Below are 15,806 nucleotides of genomic sequence, written 5' to 3'. Positions count from 1 at the left end.
GATAAACGTTAATAGATGAAGTAATAGTAAGGTATAGAAGTTTTACTTTTAAAAACAATTAAATCTGTTTTAAAAAAACAAACGATGAAGTTGAAGATTGAAACGTTTGCAATTATCCTACTGGCTGTGAAAGGTAAATATAGTTTTCAAATATTATACAAATAAAGTATTTCCCTATTTTTTCCTGAATTTTATTTCCAGTTAAAAGTTCCTTGTCGGACATGCCTTATGTTTGTCAAGAAATGTGTAAAAATCTTCAATTCAAAGAGACATGATCTTTAATACTAGTGGGTAGCTGTTTACCAGTAGTTGTTCTAGGAGCGGCAGCAACCACAACAATCAGCACTGATCCTCCGTACAATCCATTGGCAACTGGTTTCAACAATCTCATTGTAACTGCTCAGTTTCCAACACCAACATCAAATACTGATTCATGCGCTTGGTTCTATGGAGGAGAGCTGGACAGTGGAAGTGGTACTTATTTTTACAGTGCCATATTTGGTGGATGTGACCCTCCAGCTCCAGGCACATATGACAGCATCACTTGCACTGAACAAACAATTGATGGCACAAATCACACAGTAACAACATTGACAATCATTCAACCACTTGTTGCTGGGAATTTAAACATTGAAGTGAGATGTTCGTTAGCAACCACACCTGGTCCTATCACTAGAACAGTGCAAAGTAAGCGGAGATATTTATATAAATAGTTCATGAATATTTCAGATTACTGTTAAAGTTGTATATGGAACAATATTTGCAAATATCATAAAGAAGCAAATGCAATTAAAACAGTTTAATCAACTTTAAAAAAATAAAGAATCCGTACATAAAAACACATGTTTGATACACACAGCATCAAAAATTTATTTGTTTTGCGAAGATGAAATCTTCTCTAATTAGAAATGCTTAAATTGTGGCAAAACTTGTTAACGTGGCTTGTATACCTTATTATTATGAAACGTAATTTTTGCAATTTCTATTTTGCTATTATTATTTATATTTATTTTTAACTTTTTGCACTCTTTTGTTACTTCTTTAGATAATAAATAATTACGACTTGTTGATAAATATTCATGAGTCAACAATATTTCGTAACCAAACCAAACACGTGTTCTAAATTGTTAAAAGTTGGTGCTAAAGTATTTGCAGCTACACTTTGTTGGTCTTTACTTAACGATTATGCGATTATGTAAGGATTATGACAAAAATTTAAGTTTCCTTTCAGATTGTCCATCATCTCTTTCCTATGGTGTTGTGGTTACGTCATCATCTCAAACATACCAAGCCAGTGGAATGTTTAGTTGCTCGACAGGGGATTTATTTTACTCGAATGGAACTTCATTGTCATCTGGTGATACAACATGCTTGGCAAATGCAGAATGGAATGGTCAAACACATTTACAATGTAAGTAGACCTATCATTTCACAGAAAACTTTTTATTTGATGCTTTTTCATGAACCTTAATACCATGTTTTAGCATTTTTCAGTTCCTGTTTTAAACCCAGTAAAACCGAAAATAATTATCGTTTTAGAAAATAACTTTATTGCTTATTGCGTCATATTGCGTTGATCCGTTTTGCTGGTAAATCGTTCGCGGTTTTAACTTCAGTGGGATAAGTTTACCCCAGTTTAACTTTACCTTAAACCTTTACCCCTATTTTGTCCAAGTGTGGCTGCAATGCAAACAAAAGCTAAAGAATTTGGTTTTGTGCAAGAATTGTTAACGATAGGAAGCTTAAATCTTCGGGCGTTTCCTGAGTGGAATCAATTATGTTTCTTATTTCTCGCATTTGTCGTACTTGCTTGAAACGTACTTGAACTAGCGTAAAATAGACATCTAAGTCAAAGCTTGCAAAATTGTCGTTTTTTATTTTCCAAACCCAAACGTTCCGTAGGCCAAAATGGCTGAAAGAGTCTTGAAAAGCAAAGTCAAAGTTTGTTCCAGATAACCCACAACCCAGTATCCATGGTTTACTCACATCATTTGCAAAACGTGTCTGAGACCTATTTTTACTTTTGTTTTACTAATAACAATGATAATAAAGCAGGTATATTTGTATGCAAATTTTCTACATGCTTTAAACCTATATGTAACCTAAATTTGCTTTGTGTTGTCTCCATATACTTGGGAAACTTCTTTTGTTTAAACAACGTTTGCAATGGTATCATATAATCAAGCAAAATAACTGTTGTTAACAATAACAATCTGTTACGTTACAAATAAAAATCTGTTACGTAAAAGATAAAAATATCTTCGTTTGATTGAAACTTATAAAAGTAAAAAATGCAAATGACATAATGACATGTAATTGTTGTAACAATTGTAAATCGCTGAAATAACAAAAACTTCTTCTTTCATTACGACCATTACGATATAATCCTGACATGAGAAAGTTGTTCGCAAAGCAGATTACACAACTGCCAATCAAGTTGATTGGCGGCTATTCAAAGAAATATTTTGAAAAATTGTTTAGATGAAGGTCAGTACCAAAACTATAACAAAAAAGTAAGTTATAAAGAAATCACAACAAGTTTCACAACAAAAATAATCACAACAAGTATAAGTTTCAACATGTTTCTAAAATTGTGCAAGAATGATCTCGGTAGCTTTTGTATTTTGTTTGGTATAAACCCACAAAAATGGTTACAAGCTACGCTTGGAAGGTTCTATATTCTATAAAAAAAAACGGTCAAGATAGATTAGCTTTTAAGTTTGACTTTAAATAAAAACAAATTCTTGCAAATTTACATAATATTTTTTCAGTAGCTTGGTTATAAGCAAATTATATCGGGCGTACGAAAATTTTATTTGGGCTGATATTACTATCAAACGCACAAACGCTTTCATTGCACAAAACCACGTATAACAAACAATAGTATGGAATTTTGTTTCCATTTAGGTGCATCAGCCACTGCTAAAATCAGCACCAACCCCCCAAACAATCCATTGGCAACTGGTTTCAACAATCTCATTGTAACTGCTCAGTTTCCAGCACCAACATCAAATACTGATGCCTGTTTTTGGTTCTATGGAGGAGAGCTGGACAGTGGAAGTGGTGCTCAGTTTTATTCAGGAATATTTGGTGGATGTGTTGTTCCATTACCAGGCACATATGACAGCATCACTTGCACTGAACAAACAATTGATGGAACAAATCACATAATAACAACATTGACAATCACTCAACCACTTGTTCCTGGGGATAAAAATGTCGAAGTGAGATGCTTAATTTTAACTAACACACCTGGTCCTATTACTAAGACTGTGCAAGGTAAGTTTTGTTTTTGAAGCACAAGAAAACGAGTAACTTCCTACAAAGTTTTATTGTGAGTTTTTGCGCAAAATTATATTGTCTTAAACGGAAAAGTATTAAACATATTTCTACCATCGTAGCTTAATTAAGAAAATAGTTGTAATAAACTAAATAAAATGCTTGGCAAAAGCGTAAATTTTTTTCATGCAAATCAATTTCTTGATTTCTTACTTTACCAATTGATTGAAATTAATCCTAATATTTCTTTTTGAAATGAAAAATGAAAATACTAAGAAAGTAAACAACTGGAAGCTAAAGAGACATGTTAAATTATTCTGAACTATAAAACGTTTCCAACAATATTTTATAAAATAGATGTGTTCGTCATTATCCAACAGAAATGTAAAATCACCGACAAATCATAAACCATAAAAATGTACTTGTTTGGGAGTTAGGACTATCGTACAAAATTGCCAGGACCTGTATATTGACTTCTTCAGCCTGACCCACAAAATTTTTCATTTAATACATAAAACATTTCCAGCGCACACCGAACAAAACTAACCTTGAATCGGTTACAAACGCGAACCAATATTCTAATTCTATTCAAAAAAGGACTTTCCACCAAATCTAGTGGTTTGGTGACATTTAATCACGCGACACATAATCACTAGGACATTTAATCACACATTTACAATTTCAAGTTTCAAGTAGCATTGTATTTTACGGTGTAACGTTTTGATGGTACTTTGGTCAAGAGCTTCGGTGACAATAGAATCCACATCGCCATCCCCACAGAGAGATGCTACTGATATTTCCTCACGCTTTTCCGACATCCAAGTGATTATGTGTCGCGTGATTAAATGTCGCGTGATTAAGTATCCAAGTCGCGTGATTATCAAGTATCCAAGTCGCGTGTCGCGTCCTAGTGATTATGTGTCGCGTGATTAAATGTCCTAGTGATTATGTGTCGCGTGATTAAGTGTCGTAGTGATTATGTGTCGGTGATTAAGCGTCGCGTGTGTAAAGTGCCGCGTGATTAAGTGTCGGTACACCAAATCTAGTAATGCTGCTATGAACTAAAGTAATGTGCATAAAAAAAATATACAAAACAATCATTGGGAAGTCAATTTACTTGGTATGAGCCCAGTATTTCAAAGAATAAGATTGAAAAATTTACGGGTTCGGCCTAAGATGTTCATACTTGACTGTGGGAGTTTATTGCGTTGACTTTGAAATTTGAATTGTCAGGGCAATTCAAATAAGCTCTACCTAATTTCATGCTTCATGTCATTTTCCACTTAAACTTGAGTTATATAAACTTGGTAAAAAGAATAATGTTTTACTGACAATTTGAAGATACAATGTAAGTTATTATTGTTGTGATAAGTAAAGTTGAGTTAAAAAGCTTTTAAAGCGCTTATGCTACGCAATGTGCTTACGTTTTGCTACGCGTAAGTTCTATAAAATTGTTTTGCACAAAGTGAGGAAATCGCACAAGTATAGGATCCAAATCAAATTGTTAGTTTTAACAAAGTTCTCCAAGAAGGTGTACCGACACTTAATCACGCGACACTTAATCACGCGACACTTAATCACCGACACATAATCACTAGGACAGTTAATCACGCGACACATAATCACTAGTACATTTAATCACGCGACTTGGATACTTAATCACGCGACATATAATCACTTGGATGTCGGAAAAGCGTGAGGAAATATCAGTAATTCAAGCTCGTGTGCATCCAACTGTGGGAATGGCGATGTGGATTGCTTTCAAGATTGGCCTAAAGCCAAAGGCTATTAGTCTTTCTTTTAGAACTCCCCGACGATTGTCTTTGACTCCGTTTCGCCGGCTTTCTCTATAATGTTTCTTTAAATCAACACCAGCTTCATAAAGTCTAATTGTTATATTGTCCGAAATAAGTTGTATCACATTAGAAACATTTTTATCATCTTTTCACATTTAAACAAAACTATAACTCCAATTCAGTAATGAACAGTCCAGAAGGTAAAACTGATATTATGTTTAGAGACAAGAAAGGGAGATTTTAATCAAACCTTAGTTTTTATTCAAACACATTAGCCAATGAGGAAATAACATGTCATTTTGCATTGCTACGTATAACCTATGTAATATTTAACATTATTCTATTGTCACCGAAGCTCTTGACCAAAGTACCATCAAAACGTTACACCGTAAATACAATGCTACTTGAAACTTGAAGTTGTAAATGTGTGATTAAATGTCGCGTGATTAAATGTCCTAGTGATTATGTTTCGCGTGATTAAATTTCCTAGTGATTATGTGTCGGTGATTAAGCGTCGCGTGAGTAAGTGTCGCGTGATTAAGTGTCACCAAACCCTCCAAGAAACAAAGTACAATTTTTCATTCAAAGATGTTTACGTCTTTGTTTTATTCGCAATATACAGCCTGCTGTATTAAGAATGTTTGCATTTACAATAAAACTTCTCTTCTCATTGTTCAACTACTACATTTTAAAACAACCTTATTTAAACGTGAGCATCAAAGCTTCAATATACGTTATGCTTTCTACAGATTGTCAATCATCTCTTTCGTATGGTGTTGTGGTTACATCATCATCTCGAACATACCAAGCCAGTGGAATGTTCAGTTGCCCGACAGGAGATTTATTTTACTCGAATGGTACAGCACCTTCATCTAGCAATACGATTTGCTTGGCAAATGCACAATGGTTGGCTCAGGATAATCTCCTGTGTACAGGTTTGTCACGCTTTTTACAAAATGTTCACTCATCAGCAAAGCATACAAAGTAAATCGGCTTGTTGTTGCATGAAATACTGCCTAATAATTTGCTACATACGTACTTAAAGTTAAACGTATTCAATTGAGAATTTTTAAATAAAACAATACAAAGATTTCAGTGAATAATGTTTGGAGCAACTTATAATTGGAAGAATGAATAAAACAGCACGGAGATTTTAAAACATTATCATAGGAATCAGCATCATCAGCATCATCAGCATTGAAACTTTTTCTAAATAGAAACGAAACGAAACATCTGCTTATCTTGTTTAGAATATTCTGGGGTTTTTTATGCTTTGAATTACAAAAATTAGAATTAATTCTGATTTAGGTGCATCGCCTGGAACTAAAATCAGCACTGATCCTCCAAACAATCCATTGGCAACTGGTTTCAACAATCTCATTGTAACTGCTCAGTTTCCAACACCAACATCAAATACTGATACATGTTCTTGGTTCTATGGAGGAGAGCTCGACAGTGAAGGAAGTGGTGCTTCGTTTTACTCAGGACTATTCGGTGGATGTGCTGTTCCATCACCAGGCACATATGACACCATCACTTGCACTGAACAAACAATTGATGGAACAAATCACACAATAACAATATTGACAATCACTCAACCACTTGTTTCTGGGAATGTAAATATTGAAGTGAGATGTACGACTGCAACCACACCTGGTCCTATCACTAGGACAGTGCAAGGTAAGCGGTGATATTTATATAAATAGTTCATGAATATTTCAATTAAATGTTAAAGTAATATATGGAGCAACATTTGCATATATCATAAAATAGACAAATGCAATTAAAACAGTTTAATTACAGTAATTTAAAAAAATAAAGAATCCGTACATAAAAACACATGGGTTTGGTGACACTTAATCACGCGACACTTGATCACGCGACGTTTAATCACCGACACATAATCACTAGGACATTTAATCACGCGACACTTAATCACGCGACACATAATCACTAGGACATTTAATCACGCGACACATAATCACTAGGACATTTAATCACGCGACATTTAATCACACATTTACAATGTTTATTTACATTTACAATTCACAGCAATGTTATGCATGGGAAATGTAAGCAACTGCACTAAAATCTCGCTTGACAGATAACTGTGTTTTGCACGCGCAGTTTCAGTGCCTTGTACCGCATTGGAATAGAAGGTTGAGTACCAGCAATTCCTTGCAGAAACGTTGCACGTTGCATTTGTGCACGTTGCACGTTGTGACAATAGAATAATGTTAGATATTAATATTACATAGGTTATACGTAGCAATGCAAAATGACATGTTATTTCCTGATTGGCTAATGTGTTTGTATAAAAACTAAGGTTTGGTTAAAATCTCCCCTTCTTGTCTCTACACATAATATCAGTTTTACCTTCTGGACTGTTCATTACTGAATTGGAGTTATGGTTTTGTTTAAATGTGAAAAGATGATGAAAATGTTTCTATTGTGATACAACTTACTTCGGACAATATAACAATTAGACTTTATGAAGCTGGTGTTGATTTAAAGAAACATTATAGAGAAAGCCGGCGCAACGGAGTCAAAGACAATCGTCGGGGAGTTCTGAAAGAAAGACTAATAGCCTTTGGCTTTAGGCCAACCTTAAAAGCAATCCACATCGCCATTCCCACAGAGAGATGCACACGAGCTTGAATTACTGAATTTTCCTCACGCTTTTCCGACATCCAAGTGTTTATATGTCGCGTGATTAAATGTCGCGTGATTAAGTATCCAAGTCGCGTGATTAAATGTCCTAGTGATTATGTGTCGCGTGATTAAATGTCCTAGTGATTATGTGTCGGTGATTAAGCGTCGCGTGATTAAGTGTCGGTACACTGTTCATGTTTGATACACACAGCATCAAAAATTTATTTGTTTTGCGAAGATGTAATCCGCTCTAATTAGAAATGCCCAAATTGTACCGAAACTTGTTAACGTGGCTTGTATACTTTATTATTATGAAACGTAATTTTTGCAATTTCTGTTTTGCTATTATTTATATTTAATTTTAACTTTTTGCACTCTTTTGTCACTTCTTTAGATAATAAATAATTAGGACTTGTTGATAAATATTCATGAGTCAACAATTTTCGTAACCAAACCAAACAGGTGTTCAAAATTGTTAAAAGTTGGTTAAATTGTTAAAAGTTAGTAAAATTGTTAAAAGTTGTTATAAAGTATTTGCAGCTGCACTTTGTTGGTCTTTAATTAACGATTATTAAGGTTTATGGCAAAAAATTAAGTTTTCCTTACAGATTGCCCATCATCTCTTTCCTATGGTGTTGTGGTTACGTCATCATCTCGAACATACCAAGCCAGTGGAATGTTCAGTTGCCCAACAGGAGATTTATTTTACTCGAATGGTACAGCACCGTCATCTAGCAATACGATTTGCTTGGCAAATGCACAATGGTTGGCTCAGGATAATCTCCAGTGTACAGGTTTGTCACGCTTTTTACAAAACGTTCACTCATCAGCAAAGCATACAAAGTAAATTGGCTTGTTGTTGCATGAAATACTGCCTAATAATTTGCTAAATACATACTTAAACTTAAACGTATTCAATTGAGAATTTCTAAATAAAACATTACAAAGATTTCAGTGAATAATGTTTGGAGCAACTTATAATTGGAAGAATGAATAAAACAGCACGGAGATTTTAAAAAATTATCATAGGAATCAGCATCATCAGCATTGAGACTTTTTCTAAATAGAAACGAAACGAAACATCTGCTTATCTTGTTTAGAATATTCTGGGGTTTTTATGCTTTGAATTACAAAAATTAGAATTAATTTTGATTTAGGTGCATCGCCTGGAACTAAAATCAGCACTGATCCTCCAAACAATCCATTGGCAACTGGTTTCAACAATCTCATTGTAACTGCTCAGTTTCCAACACCAACATCAAATACTGATACATGTTCTTGGTTCTATGGAGGAGAGCTCGACAGTGAAGGAAGTGGTGCTTCGTTTTACTCAGGACTATTCGGTGGATGTGTTGTTCCATCACCAGGCACGTATGACACCATCACTTGCACTGAACAAACAATTGATGGAAAAAGTCATACAATAACAGCATTGACAATCACTCAACCACTTGTTGCTGGGGATATAAATATTGAAGTGAGATGCGCTATAGCAGTCATCATCCCAGGCTCTGTAACTATGCTGGTGCAAGGTGAGCATTTTGAACGATAACTACAAATCGTGCTGCGTAAAGTTTCTGAAAGTGAATATGATTTTGATAAATTAAATATTGTTTGAAAGTTTTCATAATACAAGAAAAACTATTTTTCATTTGAATTCATTAAATAAAATACTGGTTTAAATATTTGTAAATATTAACCTAATCAATGCAGATTGTCCATCATCTTTTCCTTATGGTGTTGTGATTACGTCATCATCTCGAACATACAAAACCAGTGGAATGTTCAGTTGCCCGACAGGAGATTTGTTTTACTCGAATGGAACCGCACTGCCATCTGGTGACACATTATGTCTAGCCAATGCAGAATGGAGTGGGCAGAACTATTTACAATGTTGGTCAGGTAAGGTAGTAGTTTGTAGGGGTGAGAGGGTATTTTCTCTTGATAAACTAAATTTTCAATCGCCACACACTTGTTAAACGAGATATTCTGTTAAGCAATTTACTAGATCTACTTTTTAGCTTCCGACCCGTTAATGACTGGAAACCTGATCGTTTCTGAAGGAGATACCACAAGCCTGGCATGCAATTATGATGAAACCGTTTTTCCTGAAGTAACATCCTTGATATTTTATTTTGATGAGCTTGGATATGTAATATCAAAGGTAAACGTTTTGCGAAATTAACACACCTTCTAATTCTAATTTTGATTTTATTTATAGCACTTTTTATCCTTTCGACTAAACTAAGAATAAAATTATTTCTTTTTGTAATATATCTAAAGCCTTGGTTTTACCACAACAAAGAATCTTGCGTTTACTACAACAAGTTAATGTTAACATAGTTTATGTAACGTCTGCATTTTGATGTAATTACGTAGGATGAAATGTTTCACGTCAAACTAGAAAAGGAAGACAACATGAAACCCATATCATGTCAAGTGGTGACGCCATATACGCAGATTTACAATGACACCGGACGATCCAGGGTAGAGCATGTTAACGTACAATGTAAGAAATAATTTTAATCCAAAGGTATCGTTGTTGTGGCTATTAATGAGCTTTGTTTTTATGAAATAATAATGTTAAAAACATATATAACATTTAGCAAAATACTTAACGTTAAACACAGTTTCAAAATTTATTTTATATTTTGAAAGTTGAAAAGTATTTTTATTACAAATTAGAAATTTAAATTTTTTTCTTAAAAAATTCCTTAATTGTTTTCATGCCAAAACATTCGAGACAGTGTTAAAAACAAATTTTTTCATTAGATGCTTCTTTTGGAATGGAAAACATTTCTTGTAGTTGGACAATTGATAAAACAGAAGTTTGTGACATTTCGTTTTTTTCAAACCCAGAAATGAAATTTGTTTTTTTGTCTTTAAATGGTTGGTTTTGGCTGTTAATTTTATTCATGTTACTATTCGAAACAACTGTAAATATTATCGTTAAGTTTAAAGTACCCGTGACAACATTATTGTGTATATGATATTTTATGGTGTTTATGTGATATTTGTTTATTAAGTGTTGTTGTTAAGTTTGAAGCATCAGTCACATATGACATTTCAATTATGCAGATAAATCGGTCTCTAATGATGGAAAAGATATTGTTTTCAGCAACGGCTATGAACACCACTATTTGTATACAAGGAATCAGGTAAGGGTAATACATTAAAGTAAGGGCATTGCATTTGACAATGTATTGCACACCATGCAATACTATACTACTACACTACGCAATATATAGCAAACTATTTATCATCCGGGTTGAAATTTTTGAAATGTTCCAAATGATAAAACGATGCACGAAACTAAGTTAAAAATGAACTTCACAGGTGACATCCAATGACGAAGGAACTTACAATCTTATACTGAGCCATCTCCTTCCACCATACAACTATTTAATAGAGTTTGACGTCACTGTTGTCAACATCGATCAACCTCCAACTCCAGATAACACAGGAGCAATTGTTGGAGGAATCGTTGCCGCTGTTGCTCTCATCTGCATTACAGTTGTGCTCGCACTTTATATTACAAGGAGGCAACCAATACTGCAACCAGAAGGTAGGAAATGTTACCCGACAGCAATCGCAAAAATTTGTAAGATTGCACAAAACATAGTGCTCAGAAGGGAATGAGTTACGTAAAAGAGTGACAATCATCAGTTTAAAATTGCATAGTTGTCGTCATGAATTACTTTGTTGAGAAAGTTTGATTGAAAATTTCTACTTTATATTTTGTTGATAGTTTTGCGTTAAAAGTTTGTTAAATTTCTGTTAGATAAAACAAAAACTTTCCATCACACAATTCCACAGATGGGTGAGTTAAATAGATTAACTAAATAGCCTGTCATTATATATGTCAGTTTATAATTAAAAAAATTAACACGACTAAAGAACCATCAAAAAGTGTTCACATTATTGCTGCTATTTATTTTCACTGCTGCTTTTACTTACCTTACTGGTATTTGCTTTCATTTTTTCCAGTGAATGAGGAATATGTTGAATTGGAGAACCATGTGCAAGGCAATGTAATTTTAATGAAAACTTCCTTGTTGGTCCACTACTGCATTAAATGCTACTTATGAATGAAATGAAAATTTAAGTTTAAAATAAGTTGAACGTTAATTTAAATGCATATTTTGCAGATTGATAGGACAAATGGAGCTTATGAAAGCATAGACAGGCTTAAAGAAGGTATCTAAAACATGTTAAGATTACTCTAAAGTTTTTGTTTAAAACAATTCTACAAGCTGCACAATCTTTGTAAATGAATTATAAGTTAGCTGCTAAGCCAGTTTATAATCTTGTAGTGAAATAAAGTTGTCTTTGTATAGGGTGTAAAGTGAACTACGTTATATCCTTAAGAACATTTAAATCCACGAAACACTTTCGGAAGACAATAGAAGTTTCGGAAAAACAGTTCAAAATATCTTATATTTTCTTTTATTAGGCAAAGATGGCTACTTGGAAGTACACACTGGCCAACAACAAGCTACAGTAAATTTTTAAAATAGTGCATGTGCATTGTATTTTTTGTAAATACAGTAAAACCTGAATTTTGTTGTCTGTACATCATAAAGCATCACACTATTGTTATGATTACATCATTTATCGTTTTGCATGTGAAACATAGTCCAAGGTTAGATGGTGTTGAAAAACCAAATAAATTTATTTCAGCAGTACATGTAGTTATTAAGATTGTAAATTGATTTGATTTTTTCTCACTTTTGTGTTAGACATCAAATTATGAAAACACCGGAAGAGGACAAAACTATGAAAATATTGAAGGACCGTATGATGGCGAAATTTAAATTTAAGAGCTCATGTCAATGGCCGCCGTCATTTTCACAGATGAGTCAATCTAAAAAGAGCACACGAACTTTTCATGAGCTGGCATAGCTACTTCATTATCATCATTGAAATATGACATGATCCTCGAATTAAGTCTCCTTCATCACTGCTGGTTGCCATTACACACTCACAAACTCAAACAAGACGTTTGTGGGAAAAATCAATACAAAATCAATACCTATCTATGAACCGTAACCATCTTCCTTTTGCACATTATAGTAAATATGTTATTATCACCTAGTTTAACTTCTCCTGTCTTTAGCTTTCATCATTAATGTGTTTAAATACTATTGCGTATAACAATCTTGTACACGGAAGTTTAGACTCTAAACGTTAGACTTTAGAGGAATGTTCTCTTATTGGCAATGTTGAATTTGTAGATGTTTACCACACCTTATCTCTTAGTACACTTGCAGAGGCGACTCTTGGCCATCAGTGGCAATAGGGCTTAGATACAGTACTGTACTTTGCACAACCTTCACGTCAAATCAATAGCTAAATGTGTTACGTTTAAGGCAGTTTATAATAATTTATAAGCCCGATGGAAAACTTAGCAAAAGGGCAAACATACATATACAACGTTAACAAAAGACAGCAGACCTTAAAGCCGCGGTTACATGGAGTGAATACAAGCTTGCAGCGCTGAATTATTATTACGTGTTTGGCGTTACAAAGCAATAATAGTCAGTCAGTCAGTCAGTCAGTCAGTCTTCACATCTGCGAAGTACTGCAATATTTCTGGTTCCTGTAAAATAAATGTCCAAAGAAAACCATTCGTTAATCGGGATTAAAAATTCTGGGCCCGAGCGAAAAGCTTTTGTTTCAAAAAATTCTTGGAAGAGCTCTAATAGGAATGAGTTTTTCACACAGATGACAAACTCCAGTCGCTGAACGAAAATATATAAACTCGTTAAACTGCAAAAAAGTATACGGTAACGAGCCGGAGCTAGTGGCTTGAATGCATGTTTTGCAGAGACTTAGGCCTTGTACACAAGTACCATAATGTATAATCACTCAGACCAAGCCGGAGCCACCATTGCCGGAGTCTATTAACAGTCGTCCTCGAGATAATCCATAAACGTTAAAAATCGTGGAATGAAAAGCAAATGACGTAGAGTGGTCGAAGCAAAAAGTTTTTACCTTGAAAATGCATTACCATAAAAATGATAGCAGACTTATTTTTTTGCTTTTTCTCGGTTTGAATAGCAACCTACATACAGGTTATTGGAAATAGAAGGCTGACGATAAAAATATTGAAGGGCGGGAATGAAGTATTGTTTCTTAATGACATCCCAGTCAGAGTTTATTATTATAGTTATATATATTATATAATATTGGCAGTGGCGTCAACTAAAATAACAAATTCAACCACAAATGTCTCCTTTTCTTCTGAAATAACCATCCCGGCATTAAATATGAAATAACCACCACCCAGAGGTGAGTTGTCGGTGTTTTGAAAGTACCGTCGGTACCGGTACTTTGCAAAATATGTACCGACGGTTCCAGTATTTGGTACTGTTTTAAAAAAGTAGTTTGGTACCTCGTCGGTACCCGGTACCGGTACTTTTTGTGTAAAAGATGCAGCTGCAAATGGAAATGTTTGCCGCAATTATGCCCTCGATAAAGGTTACTCCATGTCAAAACATATGTGACGTTAATCGCTTGCAATTTTACTTGACATTTCTGGATTACAAAAAGATCAACAAATGCTAAAATTAGTATTAAGAATTAATTAACATGTATTTTCGAAAACATACTTGTTAAGATTTTGAAATTATCACGTGAAAAGTACTGATTACCGGGATCGACTGAAATTTCTGGAAAAAGTAATTCTATACAGAGATTCAGTACTTTCTTAAAAGTACCAACGGTACCGGTATCGGTACTGAAAAAGTTTCGCGGTACAGTAATTCGGTACTATTGTACCGCGGTACTGCCCACCTATGCCACCACCAATAATAATTGCCCGCACTACGGGTTTACCCTGCGACCTCCTAGAATGGTATAAATACAAAATTACACAAAGCGAATAACTGGTTTAACTGCGCCAACTAGCGTCAACAAAGTAATGCTTTTATGGCCACTGCATAACATCTTGCACGCCAAGAAGGAATGGGTAACTAAAACTTTTTGTAGCATTATAGAATTCTATGACATACTTGAACGCACAAACAAGAAGATATTGTAACATTTTACAAGCATTTTTTTATTCCCGAAATTTGATCAATGATGACAAACGTCTAACAACTTTATCAATTGTCAATGGAAACTAAGGCACTGTTGAAAATTTATAAGCGAATAACAACGCAAGTGTGAACCATCTGGGCAGAACATTGAGTATACCTCCTTCTATCAACCAAGCTGTATTAAACATGCGCAAGGCTTTGTCACGTTACCCTCGCCGCAGTCCGCCTGAACAGAGCTTCGATTCTTTGCGTGGAGTTAATTTTAGTGTTTCTTCCACCATCCAGACGTGAGCGCCTCACAATGATGCAAGTTTCTTGTTCCAAGTCCCGAATTCGATACCCGGTGGCGTCATACCATTGTAATGGTCTTGAGCATGACGGTACCGACACCAGCTCCTGTTAAGTGGACCTGGTAGACAGTTCAAAATTCTGATAAAATTATGTAAAACAAAAACAATAAAACAAAATAAAAAAGGTGTGACAATCGGAATTTGCACAAGAGATAAACGAGACTCAAGAGATGACGGATCATCGCGAGGTTTAAGTCGTGCAAAGACTTTGCTCAGTCAGAGGACAAACATTACCCTACTTTTCCATATACCACATAGAGGTCCATCCTGCTAACTGAAGCATAAGAACAAAAATATTCTGCCAAGCTACTGTACTACTGTAGCTTAACCCTGACTTTAATTTGTGTCCAAATGTGTACTTATTTGAGTTTTGGTACCCGGAGCTAAAGCTATAAATTTGTAATGATTTTTGTTACTAAGATACACGTTTTTGCTCATTATAAATTTAGGTCTGAATTTTACCTGCCTATTTTAGGCGAGCAATGGATCACAATCGCATGTTTAGGCAGTCAGTCACAAATAATCACAACCGCATGATTGTGTGCAAACATAACGAAGCCTACGTTGTGCTATTTATCATTAATACCGGCACCGGGATGTGTCATCACGTGTGGGTATGAGGGCAATATTCACATGCGAAATGGGAAAGCGTGGGTATACGGAAGTAACTAATATGCGGAAGTAAAGTT

At 34.6% G+C, this 15,806-nt stretch overlaps 1 protein-coding gene across 1 annotated transcript; it reads left to right on the top strand.

Moving 5' to 3' along the window:
- Positions 1–13,161, top strand: LOC143446066 (uncharacterized). The gene is made up of 19 exons (XM_076945530.1): positions 1–133; positions 319–687; positions 1,232–1,411; positions 2,908–3,279; positions 5,825–6,010; positions 6,384–6,755; positions 8,336–8,521; positions 8,885–9,259; positions 9,441–9,629; positions 9,749–9,891; positions 10,107–10,236; positions 10,500–10,616; positions 10,806–10,885; positions 11,064–11,292; positions 11,509–11,547; positions 11,715–11,758; positions 11,876–11,924; positions 12,181–12,227; positions 12,467–13,161. The coding sequence occupies exons 1-19, from the start codon at positions 85–87 to the stop codon at positions 12,539–12,541; spliced, it is 3,231 nt and encodes a 1,076-aa protein (XP_076801645.1). The 5' UTR covers positions 1–84; the 3' UTR covers positions 12,542–13,161.
- Positions 13,162–15,806: the final 2,645 nt, after the last annotated feature.

This window comes from Clavelina lepadiformis, chromosome 2 (genome assembly GCF_947623445.1).
Source record: "Clavelina lepadiformis chromosome 2, kaClaLepa1.1, whole genome shotgun sequence".
NCBI classification, from domain to species: Eukaryota; Metazoa; Chordata; class Ascidiacea; order Aplousobranchia; family Clavelinidae; genus Clavelina; species Clavelina lepadiformis.
This window is presented reverse-complemented; position numbering and strand designations above follow the sequence as displayed.